This window comes from Sus scrofa, chromosome 18 (assembly GCF_054392235.1).
Source record: "Sus scrofa isolate SSC_HxYL_T2T_F1_AM1 chromosome 18, Sscrofa_HxYL_maternal_Yorkshire_Landrace_v2.0, whole genome shotgun sequence".
Taxonomy (NCBI): domain Eukaryota; kingdom Metazoa; phylum Chordata; class Mammalia; order Artiodactyla; family Suidae; genus Sus; species Sus scrofa.
The window spans coordinates 57,808,276-57,826,932 of record NC_139400.1 but is presented as its reverse complement, the minus strand read 5'-3'; the positions used below and the strand labels follow the sequence as shown (position 1 = coordinate 57,826,932).

At 45.6% G+C, this 18,657-nt stretch overlaps 1 protein-coding gene across 11 annotated transcripts in view; it reads right to left on the bottom strand.

Moving 5' to 3' along the window:
• The window catches only part of MRPS24 (mitochondrial ribosomal protein S24), a 49,107-nt gene that overhangs the window by 12,025 nt on the left and 18,425 nt on the right, over positions 1-18,657 (bottom strand). For 2 of the 11 annotated variants that reach the window (XR_014834174.1, XR_014834173.1), the window contains exon 5: positions 9,594-9,737. The exons of 8 other annotated variants lie outside the window; for them this stretch is intronic. Coding sequence is in view for 1 of the 3 variants with exons in the window: in XM_085005738.1 (XP_084861864.1) it covers positions 17,732-17,745 (14 nt within the window). In the remaining 2 variants the exon portion in view is untranslated. Of the gene's footprint in view, positions 1-9,593; positions 9,738-17,673; positions 17,746-18,657 lie in introns of those variants that run through there. One more of the 11 variants, XM_085005738.1, reaches the window with a different exon arrangement.

Genomic DNA, 18,657 nt, shown 5'->3' with positions numbered 1-18,657 from the left:
TGTTGAGTTTTTTTGTGGCATATTGCACCATGAGTTAAAAAAACTCATATGACCTCAAATATATTTTATAGATTATTTGTGTTTAGTACAGGGTTTCATAAAGAACAATCAAATCAAGATTAACAAGTCTTTTAAAATCTATTTTTATTGCTAGTTTGTATGCTTGATTATTCTTTTTCATATAAAGTTGTCGTTACATCCTTTAATTCTGTACAATTCTCCTTTTAATTTTATTTATTTATTTGTCTTTTTGCCTTTTCTAGGGCCGCTCCCAGGAGGTTCCCAGGCTAGGGGTCCAATCAGAGCTGTAGCCGGCGGCCTGCGCCAGAGTCACGGCAACGCGGGACCGAGCCGCGTCTGCGACCCACACCACCGCTCACGGCAGAGCCGGAACCTTAGCCCACTTCTCCTTCTTTTAGTCTGAGACTATGTTGTTGGGTACCAGCAAGTTCATGACTATTACATCAACATTATTCATCATTCCTTCAATGTATCCCTTTCAATACTTTTCATCTCAAATTCTATTTTTATATTAATATTACTTTCTTTTGGTTAATATTTGTATATTTAACTGTTATTTTCAACATTTTCATGTTACTTAAGATATTCCATATTCACATATAACACAGCTCATTTTTGTTATTTAAAAATTCAGTCTGATCATTTCCATCTGTTAATAAATTTAGTCATCATATTTATTATTATAGGTAATGTATTTGACTTATTTACTAATCTTATCTTTTGTTTTCATTTTTTAATTTTTGCTTTTCTTTTTAAAACTTCCTTTGTGCCTCTTTTCCACTGTAAATATTTTGTATATTCTTTCCCCTGTCTTAACGGTTTTTAAGCACACACAATAGTCTGTTGGTAGTTATGCTTACTTTATAATATAATGTATCTGCAATATATTCTTAAATATATAACACATCCTTAATTCACAATATAGGTATATATATTTACATATAGTTTAACATACATATAATTTAACTCTCATTTAGTATTACCGTTCTTCCCTCTGCACCTAAAAGAACACAGCCTCTTGTAAACAAGAGTTGAACATCACACACCCAATGCAGTTATTTTATCTAGATTTTTTTTTCTTTTTTGTGTGTGTTTTTATCTTTTCCAGGGACGCACCTGCGGCATATGGAGGTTCCCAGGCTAGGGGTCGAATCGGAACTGTAGCTAGCCACTGGCCTACGTCAGAGCCACAGCAACACAGGATGGGAGCCGCGGATTCTCAGTCTGTGACCTACACCACAGCTCACGGCAACGCTGGATCGTTAACCCACTGAGCAAGGCCAGGGATCGAACCTGCAACCTCATGGTGCCTAGTCAGATTTGTTAACCACTGCGCCACGAGAACTCCCTTATCTAGATTTTTAATTTATCCTTTTAACAAAAATTGTTAGTGTATACATTATATATATATGTACAATCAATAATTAACATATACAAGTCCCAACCTCACCCTTGGTCTTGATACTGTGACTTCTGTCTGAGTTCACTTTTCTTCTCACTGATCTACAGCTTTTCATGATTCTTTAGTGAGTGTTTGTGGGTGGGAGACTGGAATAGTCCTCAGGTGTCTGGAATGTCTTCCTCCTGACTGCATCCTGGTCACTAGCCTCATGGCATAGGGTTCTGGGTCATTGATATGTGTTCTTTTTGCCACTTTGCAATTATTGCTCCAGGGCCTCCAACCTGTTTTTCCCAGAAGTCTTCTGCAATTTGGCTGACACCTGCTGTACACTGTCTTTTCTCCTCTCTCTGGTAGCTTTTAGCCATTCTGTTTACCCATGACACCTGAAGCTCCTGTGCCAGGTGTCACAGCATGGGTTCAGGATCGTTCAGGCTGCTCAATGCTTACAGCACTTCTGATCTGAGAACTTATGTATTTCTCCAGTTTTTTAATCTAAGCTTTCTCAGTTTTTTTTATATTCAGGGTAGATTTGCTTCTGTTCTCTCCATTCCCATTTTTTTGGAAATCCACAATCTGCTCCTGGGACCTCTTGTTGATTGTTTTAATCTCTTTAATCTCTGCTCTCTGCTAGATCCTGGAGAAATGATAGTATTTGATTTCACCATTTGGTCTTCAGCTATATCTAGTCTAGTGTCTGCCTTCCTTCCTTCCTCCCCCTCCCCCTTCCTTCCTTCTGGCTCACCCATGGCATAAATACAGAAGTTCCCAGGCCATGGATTAAATCCAAGGCTCAGCTTCAGCAATGCTGGATCCTTTAATCCACTGTGCTGGGCTGGGATCAAACCTGTACCTCTGCAGTGACCCAAGCTGCTACAGTCAGATTCTTAACCCACTACACCACAGCAAGAACTGCAAGAGTTTATCTTTCCTGTTTCTTTTTTATTGTAATGTCAGTCCTATACTTTTATTTTCTTATATTTCTAATTTTTAAATAGTGTACATGGTTTTTATGACAGTCTATATCATAATTCCTTATTTTTAATGTTTTATATATGAACATTATAAAATTTATATAATTTTTATATATGAGTCCTTATATTGAGTATTGATTTTATTGTCTTTCTTAGCTTCAGACATGAAGCTTCAGGTGCTTTGATTTTTAGTATCATCTCATTTTCAGTTTTTGTTTTGAGATTTTATTTCATTTTATTCTTTCTTTCCCTCACCTGCGGTTCTCTTTCTGGGGTCCCCCACCCAGTCGTCCATCTCATCTCCTGCTGCTTTGGGGGTGCTATCCTCAGGGTTCACTGCAGGGATCCCAGACCCAGCCCCCCTTACTGGCCACGGATCCCAGTGGTACAGCCTCTGTCCTCCCTGGGCCCACGGGGCTGTACTGCTACTTTCTGTCTCCTTGCATGGAGGGGCTGGAGCTGTGGGGAGTCTGGTCCTAGTCTAGCAAGCAGCCATCAGGCTGGTGGGCTCCAAGCTCTGCCTCTTGGGTTGTGCCGTGTCCAGCATCCTGCAGGAGTTAGCCCGCTGCAGGCCTAGATATGCAGCAAGCCTGCTGTCCTTCAGCCCTTTGGAAGTTTCCTGGTCCTGCCTGTTTGGTTTACTAGGCTTGTGCTTGTCTATCAGTGTCTTGTGTGGGCCACTGATGCACCGAGGAACCCCCGTGTCTTATGGCATTTCGAATAGAAGAGAAAGAACACTTATCCTAAATGCTTGCTAACATTGGACCCTGTCTTAAGGGGCAGTTCAGGAAGCCAGGCAGGCATAGAGACCAACAAAGCACGTGACTGCCTGTTGTCAATGGCAGTTGACAGGACAAGTCGAGAGTGATGCTTTATATGTCATCAGAGCCACTTCCACAAGGTTCCACCCAGGGAACTTCTTTCAAATCAGTGCTGGACGAGCGTTTCCCACTGAAAAACTTTCTAACAACCAGGGCTGTGTGTCTGCCAGTTTCCTCTTCATCATGGCCACTAGCAGTTGAATTTCAGCGATTTATTTTCCTCTTGCTTGTCGTTTGCTTTCTCCTCTACGATTTTTGTTTCCCTATGTAGATTTTAATTATTTTGTAGTGCTGACAGTTCTCTTTATACACCGTCTCAACATTTCTTTTTATGGAGACAGGCAAGTATAAAGAGACACAGAAAGGGAGTTACCACTGTGGCTCAGTGGTAACGAACCCAACTAGTATCAATGAGGATGTGGGTTGGATCCCTGGCCTCGATCAGTGGGTTAAGGATCCGTCATCACCATGAGCTGTGGTGTCGGTCACAGACGTTGCTATGTCTGTGGCTTAAGCTGGCAGCTGCAGCTCCAATTTGACCCCTAGCCTGGGAACTTCCATATGCCGCAGGCGCAGCCGTAAAAAGCAAAAAAAGAGAAAGAGAAACAGAAAAACAGAACTCCCTTTTGCAATATTAAGTGTTTTAATTTTTTATGATAGAAGTTAATTTATTGAGATGTAATTGACATGTGACATTATATTCGTTTCAGGTGCACGACCTAGTGAATGACTGGAGATTTGTATATATGGTAAAATAATCACGGCAGTTAAGTCTGGTTAGCACCCATCACCTCACATAGACACAGATTTTTTCTTCTTATGATGAGACGTCTAAGATCCAGTCTGTGAGCAATTTTCAGACACACGATAGAGTGTCGTTAAGACTCGCCATCCTGCACGTTCCATCCCACAACCGGCGGACGTATTTTATAACTGGGAGTTTGCACCTTTTGACCGTCTCCACTCATCTGACTACCTGCCAACTCCCTGTCTCTGGCAACCACCAATCCTTAAGGTGGGGGGGGGGGGCAGTGGTTAAGATTTTTTTTTTAAAGATTTTAAAATGAGAGCATACAGTATGTGTCTTTGTCTGGTTTACTTCTCTTGACTTACTAGTTTTTTTATCTTTTCTTTTAGGGCCACACCCCCAGCATATGGAGGTTCCCAGACCAGGGGTCTAATCGGAGCTGCAGCCACCAGCCTACACCACAGTCACAGCAACACGGGATCTGAGCCATATCTGTGACCCACACCACAGCTCACGGCAACACCGGATCCTTAACCCACTGAGTGAGGCCAGGGATCGAACCTACGTCCTCATGGATACTAGTCAGATTCATTTCCGCTGTCTGACTTAACTTCTGTCTGACTTGCTTTTATGTGTTTTAATAAAAACAGAAATTAAACCTGTAAGCTATTTTTCCAGTTGCTTTACAAGTGACTACATGATTAGATTCACAGAAGAGGCTAAGTCTCCTTACCCCTCTGGCCAGCTGCTAACGCGGCTTGAGGTTCCCAGACTGGGACATGGGGACAGGATCCAGGGGAAGAGACAGCGGCTCTCAGGGTGCGTGTGAAGACTGGAGGTGAGAGAAGCTAATTAGCCTTGCTGAGCAGTGCCCCCCCCCCACTCCGCAGTTGGGAAGGCAGCAAGAAAATCGTGTAATTAGATATTCAGGGTGAGATGAAATGAAAGGCCCTTTTGAGAAAATAAGACTGTTTCTCAGAGAAGTTGGGAAATGCCTGTGGGAATAGCACGTTCAGAGGGGCCAGGGGACAGAGGGACCTTCAGAGGGTCTGTGCATTTGGCACCGAGGCTCCCTCTTCCCCTCCAAGCTGCCTCTGACAGCAAGGAGCCTTGGGACCGTGACAGCTTTCTGGAAAACCAGAACGGTTGCGTATGCAGAATTTCACAGGTAGCAAGTCACTTTTGTACCAGTGATGCCACGTACCCTCCCCTGACGCCCTGGGAGAATGTTTTCATTGTGTTCATCTTGTAGAGAAGTCGCAGATTAGCTCACACTTTTCTAGGGCCAACAATGAGGCACACACTCAATAAAAACAAGGAATTCAGCTTCCTCTGCCAGCCAGGGAGGTAGGAGAGCTGTCCACGTTTTCAAAACAAGGAGGTCATATCTTGTGGAAAGTTGCTCAAAATTGCTCTGACCTTGGCCTCTGACCCCACAGCCTCTCACCTTCCACCCCTATGCAATGTTAACTGCCAAAAACACACAACATCCCCAAGTTCTAAAGGTGCCAGCTTGACCAATTATTCACAACTGACAATTATTCACTAAGAACCACCATGACCAGGAGGGGTAGACACAGCACTGGTGCAGGAACACGGCTCTTTCTCCAGGTTTGTGTTGGAAAGTTCCATTCATGACTTTCCCAGTCATCGGCCCCCATTAATATTCCTGAACAGACCCTTCTCCCATGTCCACCTGCACCGTGACTCCGTGACACCTTGATTTTCACCCAGCGGACCCATTTCAGACTTCTGTCTCCAGAACTGTGAGATAATACATGTTCGTCATTTTAAGCCACTTAGTTTGCGGGAATTTGTTATGGCTGAAATAACAGACTCATACTCACAGAAAGGACCCAGCGAGAAGCTTGTCAAAAAAGCTTCCGTGACTGGCACTGCCATGTTTTCCATTATCACACGGTTTCGGGCTTAGGAAGCCAGTGGAACATTCTTTAACATACCCTAACTTTAAGACCACCGTGAGCCCCGTGCATATATCACCCTCTCTCTTCCAAGGCAGGCAGAACGAACAGGAAAAGGCGACAGTGCACCTGCAGCTCACGCTTACCGGCACTAACCTGCATCATACACACCATGACCAAGATGACAGCCTGTGCATCTCACCTGTTCTGGGACTGGGCCTGCCCTGCCTCATCCCGAAGCTGTCTGTTGGCTTCTCCCCTCCTCTGCTAGAATAGCTGTCCTTGAAAAGCGGTCACGTGTCCCATGGTCCTTGTGTCTTTCATAGATATTTGGACGCGGCGGGTGCTCAAGAAATAGTTTGGGAATGAAGGAATCCGTGAAAAAGGTCTGTCAAACCATAGCTCATGGGACGAAACAAAACATCTTTCAGCAAGGATAAAATTCAGCATCTTGAGACCCCCCTGGAGGAAGGCAGGGTGTTCTCAGAGACTGGCAGATCTCTTCACCCGCCACACGCGCCAGGCAACATGGCTCATGCAGGGGTCTCCTACGTGGAGACCCCCTCTCACAGGTCACTTATGTGAAAATGGGGCACCATGCCCCAAACACATTAGCCGGAGTTCCTGTTGTGGCGCAGTGGTTAACGAATCCGACTAGGAACCATGAGGTTGGGGGTTCAATCCCTGCCCTTGCTCAGTGGGTTGGGGATCCAGCGTTGCTGTGAGCTGTGGTGAAGGTAGCAGACGCAGCTCGGATCCTGCGTTGCTGTGGCTCTGGCGTAGGCCGGTGGCTCCAGCTCCAATACAACCCCTAGCCTGGGAACTTCCATATGCCGCTGGAGTGGCCCAAAAAATAGCAAAAAGACAAAAAAAAAAAAAAAAAACATTAGCCTATGAATCATGCATTTTACCATCAGAGGAGACCTCGGATTCTCAAACACATAAATGAATGCTGAGAACAGCACACTCGCTTCAGTAGTTCCACAGCAGAATTGCCATTTGCTGTCAGGCACTGCGCTCCCCGATTTACCTGCATTATCATGGATTCTTATGAAATTCTTCAAGGCAAATTTCTCTGACTCCCACTTTGCCCGGAGGGTAATTTTGCTGTAAGGTGGTATAATAAGGGGCAACGCTGAAAGGTCTCCCAGCTCTGCCTGACCCAGCGCCTCCCAGGCTGCAGCCCAGTCCCCTGGGTGCACAGCACAGAGTGGACGCCAGAGGCGCGTCCACACCATCTTTCTGCTCCCACTTCTTTTTTCTTTTTAGGGCCACACCTGGGGGCAATGGAATTTCCCAGGCTAGGAGTCAAATCGGAGCTGCAGCTCCCAGCCTACACCACTGCCATGAGGCACTGGATCTGAGCCACAGCTGCAACCTAGGCCACAGCTCAGTGCAATGCCGGATCCTTAACCCACTGAGCAAGGCCGAACCTGCATCCTCACAGACACTCTGTCATGTTCTTAACCTGCTGAGCCACAACAGGAACTCTTGCTGCCACCTTTTTTTTTTTTTTTTTTTTTTTTGTCTTTTTGCCATTTCTTGGGCCGCTCCCGCGGCATATGGAGGTTCCCAGGCTAGGGGTCGAATCGGAGCTGTAGCCCCCAGCCTACGCCAGAGCCACAGCAACGCAGGATCCAAGCCGCATCTGCGACCTACACCACAGCTCACAGCAACGCTGGATCGTTAACCCACCGAGCAAGGGCAGGGACCGAACCCGCAACCTCATGGTTCCTAGTCGGATTCGTTAACCACTGCGCCACGACGGGAACTCCTGCCACCTTTTTTAATGCACTCTATACCCAGCATTTTGAAACTGCTTTGAATCCAAAAATATGAGCACACACTCCAAGTTCAATAATCTCCTTAGCAAATTCTGATCTAGCATATGGCTTTTTTAAAGGGATTCAAAATAGCAGACCAGCTGATTTCAAAGTTTCGGTTTGAATAACCATTTTATATGGAATTATTGTCAGGAAAAGGAGAGTTATTAATTTGGCAAGATTCAATTGCTAACTTTATAAAATAAGAACTTTCTTTTAAGAACCTTATTTAAATATCAGAATTCTCTTCTGGTCCATTCAATTGAATTTATTATGTTTATATGATAACTGGCAGGAACAGACTGGATTGACTAGAAATTCCACAAAATAAAATTTAAGCTTTTGATACTCAGGCAGATTCAGTAAAACTAATAAACAAACATAACAATACACAGCTCTAGGGCAACTGGCAGAAAAACCATTTGGGAAAGCTACAGCAACGGAATCCTCTCCCCATCTAAACTGTCGGAATGATGATTTTGAGTAATGGTCTGATGACAGATAAACCTTGATTTTAATCCCAGTTTCCCATTTACTTGTTGTGTGAACTGGAACAATTAACTGTTACCTGGAAACTTGTCCTTTCTCATATGAAAGACCAGGTCTTCTAAAATTGGTTGTTGTGTGGCTTAAGTAAATTAGTGTTTATCAGCACCCTAGCATAGCACCAGGCCATCATAAGTCCTCAATCCCTAATGGCTAAAGGGAAACAAATTTTTCTTGGATTAAAACCAATTCCAAATTAACCTGATATAAGTAGCAGAAGGAAAAAGAAATCAGTGTCATGAACAATCAAGATGAAAAGGCTCTACGAAGGCATTCCCTAATGGCTTGGCGGGTTAAGAACCCGACTAGCATCCATGAGGAGGCAGGTTCGATCCCTGGCCTCAGTGGGTTAAGGATCCAATGTTGCCACAAGCTGCAGTGGAGGTTGCAGATGCAGCTCGGATCTGGTGTTGCTGTGCCCGTGGTGTAGGCCGGCAGCTATAGCTCTGATGCCACCCCTAGCCTGGGAACTTCCATATGCCGAGGGTGTGGCCCTAAAAAGACAAAAATAAAAGAGGACTAGATTCAGGAGTTCCCGTCGTGGCGCAGTGGTTAACGAATCCGACTAGGAACCATGAGGTTGCGGGTTCGGTCCCTGCCCTTGCTCAGTGGGTTAACGATCCAGCGTTGCCGTGGGCTGTGGTGTAGGTTGCAGACGTGGCTCGGATCCTGAGTTGCTGTGGCTCTGGCGTAGGCCGGTGGCTACAGCTCCAATTCGACCCCTAGCCTGGGAACTTCCATATGCCGCAGGAGCGGCCCAAAAAATAGCAAAAAGACCCAAAAAAAGAGGACTAGATTCATATGTTGACTTCCTACACCCCATGCCTCAGTCAGGACCTCAGAATGTGACTGTATTTAAAACGAGCCTTTGGAGTTCCAGTCGTGGCTCAGTGGCTTAAGAACCCGACACAGTGTCCGTGAGGATGTGGGTTCATCTTCACTGCTAATCAAAAGATGTGAATTCCAGCAATGAGCTGGCAGTTATCACGTAAGACTGAACAAGACGTAGAAGGATTATCGCCAGTATGGACCACCACTGAAAAGGCGGGGGAACTCTCTCATGACCGGTGGGAAAATAAATTGGAAAAATCTTTATGGAGGGCAATTCAGCAACAGTTATCCAAGTCTTATCTACAAATACATTGTATCTGAGCTTGCCAATTTTTTTTTTCTGCAGATTTTTTCCTAAGAATACAATTGGACAGGTACGTGAGTCTGCCGTAGTGATGTCCAAGCAGGCACAGAGACGTCTGCTGCCGCCTCCGCCAGCGCCACGGCCCGAGAGCTGGGGGCCTCGGGGACAGGATGTGACCAGGACTGCAGGGCAGCTCGTACCCACCTTCTTTCAGACTTTTCTTCTGGTTTGGACAGACAGCCTTTTTTCTTCCTTAGACACAGACGTGTGTCTCTGGGCTCGAAACAGGAATGACCCCTGCAAGCGTGCAGATGGAGATGAGGCTCTCAGGGTTAAGGAAGCTGGTGTCTGTGGGAGAGACAATCAGGGAGAAAGCGCCGCAGGTCTGTGAGGGTGGCCTTTGAGGGGTCATCAGACCACATGTCGGAGAGGACACCACAGGAAACTGGAAGGCTCAGATTTGATCCCTGGCCCCAGAACTTCCACATGCCACAGGCAAAGTCAAAAAAATAAAAATAAAAATAAAAAATAAATAAAGCCTAGTTCTTTGAGAAGCACAGGAAAATCGATGATCAACCTCTAACCAGGGAGTTCCCGTTGTGGAGCAGTGGAAATGAATCTGACTAGTAACCATGAGGTTGCGGGTTCCTGGCCTCGCCCAGTGGGTTAAGGATCTGGTGTTGCCGTGGGCTGCAGTGTAGGTCACAGATGCGGCTTGGACCCTGTGTTGCTGGGGCTATGGTGTAGGCCGGCAGCTGTAGCTCTGATTTGACCCCTAGCCTGGGAACCTCTGTATGCTGTGTGTGCGGCTCTAAGGAAAACAAAACAAAACAAAACCTCTAACCAGACTGATGGGAAGAAAAAAACCCCCACAAATGACAAATAATCACCACAGAACATAATTTTTTCCTAATCATCCTATTCCTGGAATCTTGTTTATCATTCAGTGTAGACACAAAAAAGTGCAAACAGGAGACTCACGAATGGTCACCAGGCAGGTGATGTCACTCAAAGAAATGTCATCTGGGGATATTGGGAAGGGGTGCTGTCATTTGGGGCTGAGGGGGAAATGTCACATAAGGATGATGGGGGGGAGCTGTCATGTGGGGATGGGGGGGGGCCCTGTTCTATGGGATGCTGGGGGTGGGGCAACGTCATAGGAGGATGGTGGAGGATGCCGTCAGGTGGGGATGGTAGAGGTGGAGGCAACTGTTATATGGGACGGGGTGTGACACGGAGGCTGGGACCTGGACCGCCTCCTGACCTCAGAGGCAGCTCTGATCTTGAACCAGGCCAACTCGGATTGCAAGGCTAGACTATGTGTTTTGGAAGGAATTTTGCCCATGGAATAAACACTAATGCTAATGTCTTCTTCAAAAATGAGACTAAGCTGGGAGTTCCCGTTGTGGCTCAGCAGAAACCAATCTGACTGGGATCCATGAGGATGCAGGTTCGATCCCTGGCCTCACTCAGTGGGTTAAGGATCCGGCTTTGCTGTGAGCTGTGGTGTAAGTCATCAGAAGCGGCTTGGATTAGGCGTTGCTGTGGCTGTGGTGTAGTTTGGCAGCTACAGCTCCGATTCAACCTCTAGCCTGGGAACCTCCATATGCCAGGGGTGCAGCTCTAAAAAGACAAAAAAAAAAAAAAGAGAGAGAGAGAAAGACTGAGCTAACAAGTTGTTATATCTGTAACTAACTTAAGACCTTTTGTCCTGTGGAGTTGGAGAGTTTGGAAATATCTTGAGAGTTCTGGAAATCTTGAGAGATTTTGTAAATATCTCTTTCCTAGTCTCACCATGACTTTTATAGCCTTCGGTAACTTCCGTGGTCTAAAGAATGCCAGGACACCATCAGCCCTGCCCAACACACGAAGATTTCCATGTGTTTTTTAGGCCAGGGCGGCAAACCTGGATCCAGAGGGAGAAGAAATTAGACACTGCTGCTGCAGATGTCCTGCCAGAAAGGCAGGAGGCTACGCATTCCGTCCAGCGGCCCCATCACTCTAGAGCAGACATCCAATTATCAGGCGGGGCACGTGAACTTCCTGATTTCTTGGTCCCTGACTCAGTTTCCTTGGTCAGTTTCGGTCTCGGGTTATGATGCTGCTCAAATGCTGGTGTGCCTTTCATGGCTAAGATATGCCAAACAGTTTCAGTTTTTAGGTGCAAGGTGCCAGGTAGCTGAACTATAGTGTCAGGAGGGTGGCCCATGCTTCAGGCGGAGCCTCTAAATCTCTCCGGCTTGGCCTGACCATCTGATCTTTCTTCCACCCACATTTCCTGCTGGTGTTCTCTCTGGAGATGTTTGGTTACTGACAAACATATTACGCTGATCCCAGCTAATGCAGAGTTTTTGAGCTTCTAAGAAAGATTCTACAGGAGCTACCATGGCACAGGATCGCCCCCATCTGAGTCTTGGTACAACAGGAAGTGGAAACAGATGGTGTGGGGCCCAGGACAGGGCTGGAGCTCATTACGGAGAAATCAGAACACTCCCTGGAGGATCTTAGGTGTCTTCATGCTCTGGAACTTTCATCCTTAAAAGATAGTTGGGGAAAAGGATAGACCATGGGCCCAGCTGGAGAAAGGAGGTGTTAGGAAGTAGCTCACATTGTTAACTTTGCATGTAATAACAACTTGAAGTTACTTTTTAAACTAAATTTTTAAATTTAAGATAATTTGAGGTCATTGTAGGTTCACACACAGTTTCCAAAAAGTACATAGAGGAGTTCCCGTTGTGGCTCAGTGGTAACGAACCTCACTATTATCCACGAGGATGTGGGTTCCATCCCTGGCCCCACTCAGTGGGTTAAGGATCCAGCATTGCCTTGAGCTGAGGTGTAGGTCACAGACACGGCTCAGATCTGGCATGGCTGTGGCTGTGGCGTAGGCCAGCAGCTGCAGCCTCGGATTGGGCCCCTGGTCTGGGAACCTCCGTATGCCGCGTGTGCAGCCCTAAAAAAAGAAAAAAAAAAAACATATATAGAATATGTATGACTGGGTCACTTTGCTGTAAAGCAGAAATTGAGAGAACATTGTAAATCAACTATAAAAATTTTTTTTTCATTAAAAAATTTTAAAAATAAATAAATAACAAATAAAATTAAAAGTGTAGAGAGAGATCCCAGGTACACTTATCCCAATTTCCTCAGTGGAAAAAAAAAAAAAAAAAGTAACATCTTGCGCAAATAAAGGACAATATCCCAACTTCTGATATGGTCGCAATCCAGAATGTTCCACGACCAAGCTCTCTCCTGCTGCCCCTTTTATGGCTACCCCGTCACTGTCTCATTAACTCCTCCACTAATCTTCTCTCTGTCACTATAATTTTGTCATTTCAAGACTGCTGTATAAACACCATCACGTGGTGCATACATCACCTGCTGAGCTTGGCTTCTGCACTCAGCATAATTCTTGGAGACTCACTGCATCAAGAGTTCCACGTGGCTCTCCACGGTGTGAAGGCTGGGTGGTTTGCTTAACCGTTCCATCAATGAAAGCTGTCGAGGTTTCCAGCTCAGGAGTATTTCAGACAAAGCTGCTAAGAACATTCAGGCACAGGTTTTTGTATAAGTCTCTATGTCTCTGGTATCAAGGATCGAAGCTGTCCTTTCCAGGTCAGGCCTTTTCATGTTTCTCTTGGTAAGAAACTGCGGAACTACTCCCAGAGTGGCTTTACCATTTTGCATTCCTGGCAGCAGTGGATGAGTGATCTAGTGAGTCTCTGCATCCTCGCTGGCATTTGGTGACACGATTTTGTCGTTTAGCTCTTCTCACAGGTATGCAGTGATGTGTCATTGTGGTCTTACTTTGCATAGTGATATTCACATCTTTTCATGTGTTTTTTGTCACCTGAACATTCTCTTCAGTGAAATGCCTATTCCTTTTGGGGCCCATTTTCTAACTGTTTTATTTGTCTCTTTCTTGTTGAATTCTGAGAGTTCTTTACATATGTTCAACACTAGTCCTTGTTGAATATGTGGTTTGCAAGTATTTCCTTCCAGCCTGTAGATTGTACTTTCTTCATCTTAACTGCGTCATTTGCAGCACAAAAGTTTTGTACTTTGATAAGATCTAATTTATCAATTTTTTTTATGGATATGCTAATTTTCTCCTTTGGTTTTTCTTTTTTTCAAAAATGTCATTATTTTACAGTTTTCATTTAAGTCCATGACCCATTTTGAGTTAACTTCTGCATAAGGTGTGAAGTATAGGTTGAAGTTCTTTCAACTTCTTTTTTTCTTTTTTTTTTCCTTTCTTTTTTGCTTTCAGATGTCCAAATGTGCAAACATCATTCTTGGAAAAAGCTATTGCGTTCCTTTCGCACTTTTGTTAAAAATAAGTTTGGCCTATTGGCAGTGGGCCTATTTCTAGATTGTCTGTGTCTGTCCCTCTGCCACGCTGTCCTGATTGCTTGCCATACACAGCATAGGCGCCTTCTCCATAGGCATCAAGTCCCTCCCTTCTGCACGAGAAACTAGTTGTCTATGAGAATTATAAATTTTGTCATCCACAGCATTGGAAGAAAAACGCTCACCCTCCACAGGGCGCTGGGGGTAACTAAGGTCTTTCAAAGGTAAGCACACATTCCTGAACTTGGACGAGCAAGTTTCCTTGCTGCTCGCCTGACAACGCAGCCAGGGAGATGGCAAAAACATGCAGGAACTTACAAAAGTAAAGACTCCAAGAAGGAGGCCACGCAGAGGCCACGGGAAGCACACATCTCTGGAAAATGGTTCAATTCAGGCCAAATGCAGAGAAAGCCTATCTAAGGTCTTTACTTTTTCGAGGCCAAGGACTAGTATTTTAATGCTATTAAACCACTTTCAATATGTAGAAATATAATAGTGAGAGACATCCAGGAGGAGAAGGCTAGGAGTTCCCATGGTGGGTTAAGAACCCAACATAGTGTTTGCGAGGACACAGGTTCAATCCCTGGCCACACTCAGTGGGTTAAGGATCCAACATTGCCATGAGCTGTGGTGTATGTCACAGATATGGCTGCGATCCCACGTTGCTGTGGCTGTGGTATAGGCCTATAGCTGCAGCTCCAATTCAACCTCTAGCCTAGAAACTTCCACATGCTGCGGGTGCATTTGTTAAAAAAAAGAGAGAGGGGGGAAGGTGAGCCCTGAAGTAGGGTCCCCGCTCTAAGATTTTCATGACTTACTCTACATTGACTTGAATTCTGATGATCTGATCAAATAAATCTCACATTGGTGCAGTGAGTGGTGACATTCTTGGGTGGGGCCAAGCAAGAAGCATCTAGTGGGAGCCAGGAAGGGAGCCTGAGGTCTGACAGGGAACCTCTTCCATCCGCTCCCCCCACCCCCACCCCCACCCACCCCCGTGTGAGCTGCCGCTTTAGAATTTACCCAAGAGGAGTTCCCACTGTGGCACCATGGATTAAGAACCTGACATAGTGTCCATGAAGAGATGGGTTTGATCCCTGGCCTCGCTCAGTGGGTTAAGGATCCGGTGTTGTCACAATCTGTGGTATAGGCCTCATGTGCAGCTCTGATTTGACCCCTGGCCCAAGAACTTGCATATGCTGCAGGTGCAGCCATCGAAAGGAAAAAAAACTATATACCCCTTGTCTTCAAATATTGACACTGGCTTAAAAGTATGTGTTACAGTTTGAATTGTGCACACACCCCGCCCCCACAAAGGTGCTGAAGTGCCAACCCCCAGCCCCATGCACGTAACCTTATTGTGTAGATGAGCAAATCAGGACAAGTCCTAAGGGTGAGCCCTGACCCAGTGCAACTGGGTCCTTATAAAAAGAGGAATTTGGACACAGACACACGCGCACAGGGACGTGCCTGTATTAACTGGAGTTATGCTGCCACGGGCAAGGATCTGGGAAAAGTCAGGAGACGGGCCAGGGCTGGATCCTTCCTGAGCACCTTCCGGCCGGGCCACCCCGCCACTCGGGAACGCCACCTGGGAGACAGCACGTTTCTCTTTCTGGGACTTGTTACAAGAGGCCTAGCAAACTAATAATGGTATTTTGCTTATTGCTTTGGGAAATCATTGTCATTTGTAAGACTCCAAGCTAAAACAGAAGCCTCTTCAAAAAGAAGCCAACTGGAGTTCCCGCCGTGGCCCGAACTGTACTAGTATCCATGAGGCTGAGGGTTGGATCCCTGGCCTCGCTCAAGGGGTTAAGGATCCGGTGTTGCCCTCTCAGATCCCACATTCCTGTGGCTGTGGTGTAGGCCGACAGCTGCAGCTCTGATTCGACCTCTAGCCTGGGAAACTTCATATGCGGTGGGTGCAGGCTTAAAAAGATTAAAAAAAGAAAGAAAAAGAAAGCTAACTGATACGCAGTTTAGTCTTCAAGAATTCAACTTTCTGAGTTCCCATTGTGGCTCAGTGGTAACAAATCTGACTAGTATCCATGAGGATGCAGGTTTGATCCCTGGCCTTGCTCAGTAGGTTAAGGATCCGGCGTTGCTGTGAGCTACGGTGTAGGTCACAGACGCGGCTCAAATCTGGTGTTGCTGTGGCTGTGGTGTAGGCCAGCAGTTGCAGCTCTGATTCAATCCCTAGCCTGGGAACCTCCATGTGCAACGGGTGCAGCCTTAAAAAGCAAAAAAAAAAAAAAAAAAAAAAAAAAAAAAAAATTTGAACTTTCTTGGCCCCCACTAGAAGATAATTTGGTTCAAGTAAATAAATGCTCTCTTCACAGTAACCCAGAAGTACTGGTTTATATCCATGGAGCCTCCAAGTGCTATTCCAGCACACATCTAAATAAAAAGAGATTAACAGTAATATTTCAACTTTGTTGGAACTCTGTCTGCCAGGAAGAAATGAATCAGCAGCTACAAAAACATTCCTTCTTATGAAGTTATCACAGGCAGACTTAATATAATCCATGAAAGCAGAGAAAATTTATTTCAGAAGGCTGTCTGTTTCAACATTTCTGTCGGCTTATTTCCACTTCTAATTTATTAAGCATTTATAAATCATATCTAAATAATTCTATTAAATTTAATTAGCATTTCTTGTGACATCCTTTAAGGGAAAAATTCCAAGTTATACTGAGACATGCAGAATAGCTCAGAAAAACAAGAACCATTAAAACTAATCATATCCCATACTTATGAGTCTATCATTTTGTCATCTTTCTACTTGAATGACATAATAACTCCTTCTTTTTTTTTTTTTTTTTTTTTTTGTCTTTCTAGGGCCATACCTGCGGCATATAGAGGTTCCCAGGCTAGGGGTCCAATCGGAGTTGTAGCTGTTGGCCTACACCACAGCTCACGGCAACGCCGGATCCTTAACCCACTGAGCGAGGCCAGGGATCGAACCCATGTCCTCACGGATGCTAGTCGGGTTCATTAACTGCTGAGCCACGACGGGAATGCCAATACCTTCTTTTTAAAAGCTTATCATTGGTAATAATTTCACACGATTTCAATGAGCACTCATGTACCTTCACTCAGAATGACCTGTTAACGCTTGGCCCTTTTCACTTAATTGCCCTCTTTCTATCCCTATGCATATTCCAGTGGTTTCTTTTTGCTCCATACTCAATTTACTGCTTATTTGCAGAGTACCAGGCCCCGTGGAAAGAACTGAGGTGGAGAGAAAGTGGAAGAGACAAAACTTAGCTAGCAAGAACAGACCAGGCTCGGGCCCGCCTTCTCACTTTTATTCAAATCCAGGAATAATCTGGTCCTTTCACACTGAGTGGACCCTGGCAATTACGAGGTGCTCTCTTCCTAGGCAACCTCACGTTAACTCAATATTCTCATCATTAATGGCCCCATTCAGTTTCCCATAAAGAAACATACCACCCTGCAGGTCCAAGTGGGCCCCAAATTTGCCCAGAGCTCTGCCCATGCTACTGAGGTCCATATTTTCCAGTTTCCAGGAATACTGTCTTGGTGACATAGCTTCAAATCATTGGATCCCCAGCCCCTGGGACAAAAATGCTTGGAGGATGAATGAATCTTGAAACCCAATTTTCATAATCACATATAAAGTCCATAGAGAGCTTTCACGGTGTACAGCTACTCCCACTGACTTCTCTTGGGGCCCTGGGGAGGGTCTGTACTTGTGTTCTCCTTTCACAGAGGATATTAAGATGAGAAGGCGTCCGAGGTCCATCTAGCCAAGGGTTAAAACTGGATCCCACTCAGCAGGTGCCGGACCATTGACCTGCCTGCCTCTCCAGGGCTTCCATCCTTTCTGCATGTTCAGGCTGCATTGATAGCTCCTTGAACAAACACTTTTCAGCCTGTTTTCTTTTCAAAGATTCAAGTTCAGTGTATTCAGATATCTGGCTTCAGCAGTTAGAACACGCTGGGAGTCACGGCAGATTCAGTAAGTTGGGTCAATAGAACACAGCTATAATTACAAAAGTGGCCAGATATGAGAAGAAGCACAACACATTTCCTTGACATTTGGGTTTCTGTGACCCAGGATGTCTGATTGCTTTTAAAAAGCCAAGGCTTCTGGAGTTCCCATCGTGGCTCATCGGGCTAAAAACCCAACCAGTATGCATGAGGATTTGGGTTTGATCTCTAGCCTTGCTCAGTGGGTTAAGCAGCCGGCATTGGCATGAGCTCTGGTATAAACTGAAGATGCAGCTCGAATCCCGAATTGCTGTGGCTGTGGTGTAGGCCAACAGCTGCAGTTCTGATTTCACCCCTAGCTTGGGAAATTCCACATGCCACAGGTGCAGCCCTAAAAAGAAAGAAAGAAGGAAAGCCAAGTCTTCTGAAATCTCCTTCAAGATATCCCTCAGGAGTTCCCGTCGTGGCGCAGTGGTTAACGAATCTGACTAGGAACCATGAGGTTGCGGGTTCGATCCCTGCCCTTGCTCAGTGGGTTCAGGATCCAGTGTTGCTGTGAGCTGTGGTGTAGGTTGCAGACGCGGCTCGGATCCCAAGTTGCTGTGGCTCTGGCATAGGCTGGTGGCTATGGCTCCGATTAGACCCCTAGCCTGGGAACCTCCATATGCCGCGGGAGCGGCCCAAGAAATAGCAAAAAGATAAAAAAAAAAAAAAAAAAAAAATCCCCCAAACAACAGAAGTTGAAGAAGACACAGAAAGAAAACCCACCCTCTTCGTGGCTTCCTTTATTGTGAATATCACTGGGCCACAGGGCTCGCAACACAAGCCCTTCTGATGCCAGGAGCTGTGGACATGGGGCGGGCCGGTCCTCTCTGCAGAGTCACACCTCCTGTCACAGGGACCCCAGATGTGGAAAGTGAAGCAGATTTCCCACAGCTAGACAAAACTTCTCAACTTCCCCCCA